The sequence below is a fragment of the Leptonotus elevatus genome, chromosome 1 (assembly GCF_054856555.1).
Source record: "Leptonotus elevatus isolate MCC_2025b chromosome 1, RoL_Lele_1.0, whole genome shotgun sequence".
Taxonomy (NCBI): domain Eukaryota; kingdom Metazoa; phylum Chordata; class Actinopteri; order Syngnathiformes; family Syngnathidae; genus Leptonotus; species Leptonotus elevatus.
The window spans coordinates 38,211,308-38,220,999 of NC_141239.1; the positions used below are offsets into that span (position 1 = coordinate 38,211,308).

Here is a 9,692-nt window from a genome sequence, read left to right on the forward strand (position 1 = left end):
AAGTACATTTTAAGAGTGTACTGTTTTTTTTCTTTCCTTCTGGCCCTTAACTTAATTCCAGGACGATGTCTTTGAAGATGCATTAGTATGATCAACATGTTGCGTATGACTCAGGGAAGTTCTTTGAAGTGCTTATGGCAAGTAGTCTGGCTCTTGTTCACCATGCGATTTCCGCCTCTGTTCTCAACCTTGATGAAATTCCTCCTTACTGCTGATCTTGATGATCTTGGAGAGTCTGCAATTTCAGGGTTATCAGTAGTGCTACTACATGTTTCTTCCTCTCATCCGCTCCTCTCCCCTCACGCAGTTGAACAGAAATAGCCACTAGCTGAAGTGTTGCTCACTTCGGTCAAATGACCATATTTGGGTTTTTGGTTTCAATACTATAATGGAGCCCTTTGGTGACTTTATGTCCAAAAGCAACTAACAACTAATCTATCATTTTTTGTTTTAACCTCAACATAAGACTTACTTGCCACACCTATTCTAGTAACCTGTTTTACTGCCACTTCTACTTTCTCCCCCTCCCTCTGGGAATGAGGGATCGATCCATCTGTCATCCACACCTGAGAGAGAGAGAGAGAGAGAGAGAGAGAGAGAGAGAGAGAGAGAGAGAGAGAGAGAGAGAGAGAGAGAGAGAGAGAGAGAGAGAGAGAGAGAGAGAGAGAAGCGTATATACCACAATCTGAGAATCTGAGTCAGTCGTGACACATTGCGTCATCAAGAGCACACCATTCCACATCCTAACCTGGCAGGGGTACCAACATTTGAACTTTTGTACCATTCCTTCAAATTGTGTCCATTTTTTGGAGGACTACAATCTACAGGTGTGTTTTCATTTTCTTTCGCTCTTCGCAGAAATCTTGCATGTATAAGTAAATGGGCAACCGTGCAAAAAACCCATGAATACATAGAAGGACAGAAAGATATTAAGATCTTTTTTTTCTGGTTATGAGTATTTGCTTCAAATAAGAATTTCCACATTTGTATATGTGTAAGTAGTAAAAACATTTCTAGGGGGAATTATGACCATTTATAAACATTCTAAATGTAAAGAAATCTTAAATATTACTGTTCTATTGGCATGAGTAAAACTACTCAAATTAAGTAGTGTATTTCTCATTTCATTACTTCTTGTTTTAAGACCATTTACGGAGAGAGAGAGAGAGAGTATCGTAAATATGCAACACAAATATTTTATTATTTACAGCTAATGTGTGGGAAGTATAATATTATTGACAATACACTCATTAACTGTATGCAGCTTGAAGTGTTTGGCCTTGAAATGTGGTGAAATGAACGTGATTAATGTTGATTGTACATTTTGCTTGTGACTTTGACACTAAAACATCGAAGTCAAGTTGAATGAGAGGGCAAGGTTGTGTGAATAAGTGTTAATGGGACTAACAAGTGCAGTATGACAAGATAACGGGATGGCAGCATTTCTACATTTCTACATCAGTGTCTGTTGCCATGGGTGCCAAGTCAACGTTTTTAATCTTTGTAGTGAGGGATCCTTGGTTTCTTACAATTATCGAATTATCTTAAGAACATATCAGATGTCGTCTTGACATCTTACCAAATGAGCATAATTTCCTTTAGGGACTTCAGATCACATAAACATTATCCAATCAAACACTTTACGTACACAATGAGGATTTCACATAGGTTGTATAACTGATGGATTTTTTTGGCATAGTCATTTTCCTCTGAAATCAAGGCACAAATGGACGTTACATGAAATTTGAGCCATTTCCAGAAACTTTCAAAGAGCACTTTATATTTGGAATCGTAGAAATATTCGGCTGGGCCAGTAGGAGACCATTCATTCATTCATTCATCATTCGCCGTTACCTTAAAATGGGGTACAGGGGAGGCGCAATAGTAATTGACATGGCAGAAAAAGAAACTGATTTGCTCATGTCCGGCGGGAAGTCTAAGCTGGCATTTTCGTTTTTTCATTTCAGTTTACATTTGTAAGAAACTGCAAGAAGACCTTCACGACATGGATAGGGAGATCACAGACCCTGATGATATCCACCATACAAGTCCACGATGCTCAGAATCTGTCTGCCTGCGCCCCATTCAAATTCAACAAAATCGCTTTAGATTACTTGTGCCAACACCTAGACGTGGTTCCAGGCGTAAAGATTAGATGGCTTTCAGTGACAAAAATGTTAGATGCGCCGGGCATAATGAGCGTAACACAAAAATCTGTATACGCCAGCATTTCCGCATGCACCATCTACAAAAATAGAGCCCTACATTTCTAGATGTCTTGACACTCCTTTTTGAACATGAAAAATTAAGGTTATGCGACTCAGTGTCTAGTTTTGATTTTTTGTATTGTTTTCATGTTCAATTAAACAACTTTCACAAAAAAACTAAAACAAAATTCACTCCTACTGTGTACGTAGTCACATCAGCAGTCTCACGTTTTCTGAAGTGACTTATTTGTCTAATTGTCTCCTCCTTCTATTTCCTGTTGTGATACAAGAACCATCCTGGGCACAATGGCAGAAGCGATCTGCTCCCACGCAAGTCTTTCCACAGCTAACATCTCCACTGATGTAGCATGTCCGGGTGCTGCTCTGTTGTGTGGTCTGAACATCTCCTTGCTCCTGGAGAATGCCACCAAGCAGGACATGTATGAAATGTGCTTGAGCGAAGAGGAATACATGTCCATGCAACTGGGGCCCCCGAGGTCCCCGGTGTTCTTCTGCGTCTGCGTCACCTACCTGACAATCTTCCTGGTGGGCGTCTTGGGTAACTCCCTCACCTGTGCGGTCATCTTGCGCTACAAGGTGATGCAGACGCCAACCAACTACTATCTTCTGAGCCTGGCTGTGTCCGACCTCCTGGTTCTGCTTCTGGGCATGCCGCTGGAACTCTACGAGATGTGGCAGAACTATCCGTTCCTGTTCGGGGAGGGCGGCTGCTACTTTAAAACCTTCCTGTTCGAGACGGTCTGCTTCGCCTCCATCCTCAATGTCACGGCCCTCAGCGTGGAGCGCTACTTTGCCGTGGTGCACCCCCTCAAGGTCAAACACATGACTACGTCGGCTCACGTCAAGAGGGTGGTCTTTACGCTGTGGTTGCTCTCCATGCTTTGCTCCATGCCCAACACCAGCTTGCACGGGATTGTGGTGCTGCCTCCCAGGTTTGGACGAGAGTTCCCCCGCTCTGCTATTTGCCGTACGTATGGAATTTCTCTCAAATGTCTGGTTGCAAATATATTCACCCACTGTATTTACATCCATCCATCCATCCATCTACCGCTTATCCGGGGTCGGGTCGTGGGGGCAGCAGCTTTAGCGGGGAAGCCCAGACTTCCCTCTCCCCAGCCACTTCAGCCAGCTCCTCCGACGGTGTTCCTAGGCCAGCTGAGAGACATAGTCTCTCCAGCGTGTCCTGGGTCGTCCCCGGGATCCTCCCGCCGGTGGGACATGCCCGGAACACCTCTCCAGGGAGGCGTCCAAGAGGCATCCGAACCAGATGCCCGAGCCACCTCAACTGGTTCCTCTCAAAGCAGAGGAGTAGCGGCTCGACACCGAGTCCCTCCCGGATGACCGAGCTTGTCACCCTATCTCTAAGGGAGAGCCCGGATACCCTGCGGAGGAAACTCATTTTGGTCGCTTGTATCCGGGATCTTGTTCTTTCGGTCACGACCCACAGCTCGTGACCAAATAGTGAGGGTAGGAACGTAGATCGACCGGTAAATTGAGAGCTTTGCCTTTCGGCTCAGCTCCTTCTTTATCACAACGGACCGATACAGAGTCCGCATCACTGCAGACGCTGCACCGATCCGCCTGTCGATCTCCCCTTCTAACCTACCCTCACTCGTGAACAAGACCCCAAGATACTTGAACTCCTCCACTTGGGGCAGGATCTCATCCCCGACCCGGAGAGGGCACGCCACCGTTTTCCGACTGGTATTTACACTACACACTAAAAAGGACTACATTTACATTATGTTCTCATTGACAATTACGAACATCTGACATTTCTGCTATTTCCATAATGCAACGCTTCATTTCCACGGCAAATTGCATTGCTTTTGCCTGTGAGTACAAACCATGCATGTTGTTATAGTAATCACTAGTCAAACAACATTTTATCACATTTTCAAATCAAAATAATCCTCACAAATCAAATTACAATGATCCAAAGTCCAATGATTTTCAATGAGCAAAGATCATCGCCTCACCGAGGAAAAAATGCATTCGGGAAAAGTGGGAAACCCCACTTGGATTGTGGTTTTTCCGCCCTCAAAGCGTTTGAGGCAAATGTAAATACAAGACATATGGTCACGTGACACAAGGTGGTTTGGGATGACTGCGTTAACCAGAACAGCAAACAATTTATCGGAACATTTGCCTCAAACTCTTTGAGGGCGGAACCAACACAATCCGAGTGGGATAAATCCGACTTCAAACTTAGCATAACGCGGCCTTCGTGTGGTATCGAAATTATGGTAAAAAACACATGTCGAGTAGAAAATTGCACGTGAACGCCCCCTCATGTCGTATACACGAGTTTCCGAGCTCAGAGAAATTTTCAAGTTTCAACATGGCGGAGCGTGCCGCAGGATTCGTGAATGGCAAGAAATATTAACACTTATAAAGACATTGTCGTCCGATAGCAGGGTGTTTTAGAACCTACACAATTACATAGCGTACACAATTCAACGTCCTGTCCTTTACAACTCATTATTTGCCGTAATTGTTCAGTTTTACGAACAAAGACGACATCAGCTGCCCTGTGTATTCTATTGTTACAACAACAAAAGCACATTAACGTAATTAGGGGTGTCCAAGTGGTAAGGTCCAACTTTCCATAGCATGTGAAGGCAGGGTAAGACCGCCATTTTGACTTATGACGTCATTTTGGAATTGTCCATATTTAACTCAGAGGATATATCACCACTTGATATATAAATGGCAAATGCAAGTTAAAAAATGTAATTAACTGATTTAGATAAACTTTCCAAGTTGCTGAGTTATGAGTTGAAATCAAATAATAACATTGGTAATTACATCAACTTAATTTAGCATGTCATGTACACTCAAAATTCACTGTTGGTCGGCTGAAAACAAAATTCAAGTTGGCATAACTTAATAAACTTAGCTTGATAACTTAATTTTTGTCAACACTCCATTTTACTCCATTTTACTCCATTTAAAGGTGATTTGAATACTCTCACAATGCATGTCCCTATGGTCAAGCTCACTGATCTGAATATAAGACTGGATAGCCGATATTACAAGACTTTTGAAGTCGCGAGGCTGCCATATTACTCCTCCCAAGAAACGTTTCTCGGCATACAATCTTATACATTGACAGTAGCGAAATTGGAGAATATTTGAGACAGTACTTAGTAGAAAAAGCATGATTTATGTTTTAAATTTATTAAACATAAACAAGAGGACTTCAGACATTTTACTTGCCTTAAATACATGTATAAATTATATGCTTAATGATATTTACAGGAGGAAATTTGTATTTTTTTAATTAAATAATTATAACTGTAATTCAACAAATGATGCCTCTGCCAAATCTAATAATGGGGTCTAAGGAACTGAGCGATAAAAGAAAAAGGGCGTCTTCAAAGCAACACATACCGTCTGTCCACTTGTTAATTTTTTATTTTTACTTGTTAAAAAAAATAGTGACCACTGGCACAAACCCCCCACCTCGCCTCCGGTCTTATACTAACTGCCGACAAGCTGTATATGTCTCATCTGTACGTATACCGTATCATTTATACAATAGTCTGTTCGCGAAATGGGAGGAGTAAGATGGCCGCCCTCTCACTTCAACGGCTTTAAGCGTACGGGCGTGTGTGTATGAGCTATCGGCTATCCAGGTCAGTGGGTCAAGCTGCAAATACCGGATTTTTCCTTTCTGATCTCAATTTGCTTAATGACTTAATGATTACTAAAGTGTCAGGAATCAGAGAATGTTCTGTTATATTCTATTGTTTTACTTTTTGTTAGTTTTACCTTTACTCACTCCTGCACCCCACAGGTAGTGAAGTGCAATTGCCAAGTTAAAATAAAAAATATAGAAAAGTCAGTTACTTATCGCAACTGAAAATGTGTCTAAGGTTAAACTTGGGCAGCATTGTTTCAGACCCCCATTGAGAAAACGGGATAGTCGTGAGGCAACGCTAACAGGTCTGTCATAGCCGCCAGAAACGTGTAAGGTGGCCAATTGCATACATTCATGGATCAAATACTGTGGATATTACCTGTTCATCTTTTTGCTAAAGAGCAGTAAGTTGGGCAAAAACTATTGAATCACTGAACAGTTGCGCATATTCTATCCCTCAATGGTACGTTTCAATCCTCAGAGTTGGTCAAGCCCAAATGGATGTACAACCTGATCATCTTGATTTCCACGCTGGTCTTCTTCATCTTGCCCATGCTGATCATCAGCATCCTTTACCTCCTTATCGGGTTGCAGCTGCACAGGGAGAGGATGCTGACGAAAGTGGAGGACAGGTGCACCTTTGGACCAGAAAGCCTCAGCAGATCCCACAAGCAGAAAATTAGCAAACGAAACCTTCAAGTCACCAAAATGTTGTGTAGGTAACATCTTAAAATTATTTCTGCCTTTTTTTTTTTTTTTATCATGAAAGGGGAAGTCAACCCAAAAAATATTTTTAACAATAATAATGTGTGTTCTCTATGCAACTCCTAGAGTCTAAACTCATCATTCTATGTGTTTGTGGAATATTAATTCAGCAAAATCCACCTGCTCTTATCCATTTCAGGGGGCGGCCATTTTGCTACTTGCTGTCGACTGAAAATGACAACACTGTTGCTCAGGGCTCAAGTAATGACCAATCATGGCTTAGCTTGTCAACGGCACATGACCAACGTCAGAAAAGAGATGAGCCGTGATTGATCGCTACATGAGCTCTGAGCAACTGTGATGTTATTTTCAGTCAACAGCTAGTGGCAAAATGGCCGCCACACATAAATACGACAGTGTATAAAGTAAAGTAGTTACAATTTTCAATAGCAGTTTATTCATTTAAAGGCAAATTCAACGTTAAACATTTCTTGACATTAATATGTTATATGAGACCTCACTAGTCTAAACAGGACATTCTGATTAATATTACATTTGTGGAATACAAATTATGAAGCAAAATCCAGCTGTTTTTATCCGTCTCAGGGGGCGGCCATTTTGCCACTTGCTGTCGACTGAAGGTGACATCACAGTTGCTCAGGCAACGACCAATCACAGCTCAGCTTCAGAAAACAGGTGAGCTGTGATTGGTTGTTACCTGAGAACTCAGGAACTCTGATGTCATTTTCAGTCGACAGCAAGTGGCAAAATGGCCGCCCCCTGAGACGGATAAAAACAGCTGGATTTTGCTGCTTAACTCTGCCACTAATGCAATATGCTGTATTTAGACTTTCTCTTTTCAATTTGCACAAAAGCAATTGCTGTACAGTATGTTAAATGGATTTGGTTTGAGAACCCCTGCTCTACTGTATATCCCAGGTGTGCTGGTGGCCGTTTTTGGCTTGTGCTGGGCTCCATTCCACGTGGACCGTCTGATGTGGAGTCTCATGGACACGTCGCTGGAGCAGCATCTCCAGATCTTCGAGCACATCCACATCGTCTCGGGCGTCTTCTTCTACCTGAGTGCCGCCATCAACCCCATCCTCTATAACCTCATGTCCACGCGCTTCCGAGAAATGTTTCGACACATCTCATGCTACGGCAACGCCAGGTCGCTCAACTCCAGCTTAGAGATGACCCAGCGCAGCAGCTTGAGCCAGAAAGCACAGAGAAGCACCAAATGGGTTTAAACATCTACGGTGAAGCAAAATACATTGAACAGGGATGGCTGAATTATTCAGACATCGGTGCTCGGATGATAGCGGAAAAGCACGTTATGACCTTGAGGATTGTGCTAATTGGTCAAGGGGTTCTAGAGCTTTTTGGGTCCAGGGAAGAAGAAGAACCCTCATAATCTTTACACTAATTGAAAATAACTACCATGTGCACCCGTAAATGCCTGGTGGATTATATATCATTTTGAATGTTTCAGCTGGTATATTTATGACGTGTTTAGTTGAAAGGAATTCAACCAAATTCAGTTAAAGTCTGTATTTATTTATCGTTGTTGTGGTGCGCTGCTTAAAGGATGGCCCATTTTTCACTCAAAAGCTCTCTGTGTGTATTTGTAGTGCTGACATCATTTTTACATGCAGACCTTTTACATAAGTGCCAATGTTCAGCCCAATCAACCGTGGAACTTTAACGATACGGCTGAAGCTAAAGTAAGGAGTTGTCATTGGTTTATTGTGTTTATTGTGTTAAGTGCCACTCTCCATGTAAGCATGCACCTTACAAAAAAAAAAGATACATTTTAAAATTTTGTAAATTATTTTATGGAACATCAAATGTCTGGGGACCTCAGTTTGAGAACCAGAGCCAGTGAATAATAATCTGTGATGCTGGTTACATTTTCATTGTTTTTGTTTTGTGTTTTTAAGCGAAAACATGTCAAGTGAATTAATTCAGTCCAGGTGCAAATGGCTCTATTGTTATAAATGGTAAATTAACCGTGTAGTTTGCACCATTGTGATCGTGAACATTTTAAAAATATGGCCGTTTATGCACATCTGCGGAATTACCAACACCCGGTCCAACACACCTCTGAGCAGAATTATACGGTGCACCACGCTGGATTTGTACAGGTCATGAAAATTTAGCCTAAATTTTGTCAAGTGCATGGGCTAATGGAGTTTAGCCAATGCCCCACCACTCACCACATTACTTTTAATAAATCTGAAACAACAATTTTGGAAAAAAAAGATTTTAGGTGAGTGGGATAAATATTATAAGTTTAATTATCAGTAGAATTGTTACGTTTAAATGTACTGCCTGATTTGCGATGTGAAAAATCTTTACCATAGACTACTCGGGCTGGGCGATATGGCCAAAAAATAAAATCTCGACTTTTGTAGTCATGTAGGACGATTATTTCACGTCACCAAACAATTATTATTTTTTAAGTGGATAGGCAAGGACATTTTATACCTTCTGCTATCTAGTGGAAGAGTATTTCATTGTTCTGCCTGCCACTCTATCGTGCTGATAGATGGACCAAGACACATTATTTGTAATCAAGAAATAATCTTTAGACCAATTACTCACATTTTGAAAACATTTTACCAACACATAACAGAGTGGTGTAATGTTTGCTTGTTTTTTAATAGGGATTGCTGGAATCAATTAAGCCTTGTAAGGATCAAAGGACTATTTCTGTTTATCTGTTGTCTACATTGTTTGTTGGTTATAAAATAGAAAAAAAAGTGTGTGTGTTTTTTTTAAGCACAAAAAGTTTATATTTGTCTGTAATTGATTTAATTCAAATGTATTGCTTATGTTGAGAAGCCAAAAGCTATCTGATGAATTGTATTCAACACGTTCCCCTTTAGCAATCAAGGGTACCTTCGTTCCACAAAAAAACAAAAAACAGAAAACAAAGAATAACTAAGAGACACGTGTAGAGTTGACTTTGGAGCCATATTTCCCCCCTCCCAGTTTTTTGGGTCAAACTACATTGCGAATTTGCGCCATTTGGGGTGATTCAGCTTGGAGGTTCCACTGTAGATTTTACATGACACACATTTTATTGCATTAGGAATGACTTCTCATTTCTAAAG

The 9,692-nt window shown here is 41.3% G+C and overlaps 1 protein-coding gene across 1 annotated transcript; it reads left to right on the forward strand.

The window, feature by feature from the left end:
• The first annotated feature begins 713 nt into the window (after positions 1-713).
• On the forward strand, positions 714-8,998 carry LOC147181976 (neuromedin-U receptor 1-like). Its single transcript, XM_086079721.1, has 4 exons — positions 714-827; positions 2,498-3,195; positions 6,353-6,586; positions 7,516-8,998. The coding sequence occupies exons 2-4, from the start codon at positions 2,514-2,516 to the stop codon at positions 7,824-7,826; spliced, it is 1,227 nt and encodes a 408-aa protein (XP_085935847.1). The 5' UTR covers positions 714-827; positions 2,498-2,513; the 3' UTR covers positions 7,827-8,998.
• The last annotated feature ends 694 nt before the right edge of the window (positions 8,999-9,692 follow it).

Bases quoted from the DNA above. Each gene is read 5' to 3' on its own strand.
- LOC147181976 (XM_086079721.1), top strand. From the start codon at position 2,514: ATGGCAGAAGCGATCTGCTCCCACGCAAGTCTTTCCACAGCTAACATC. The intron at 3,196-6,352 runs GTACGTATGGAA...TTCAATCCTCAG, and splicing joins CCCCCGCTCTGCTATTTGCC to AGTTGGTCAAGCCCAAATGG. The intron at 6,587-7,515 runs GTAGGTAACATC...TGTATATCCCAG, and splicing joins TCAAGTCACCAAAATGTTGT to GTGTGCTGGTGGCCGTTTTT.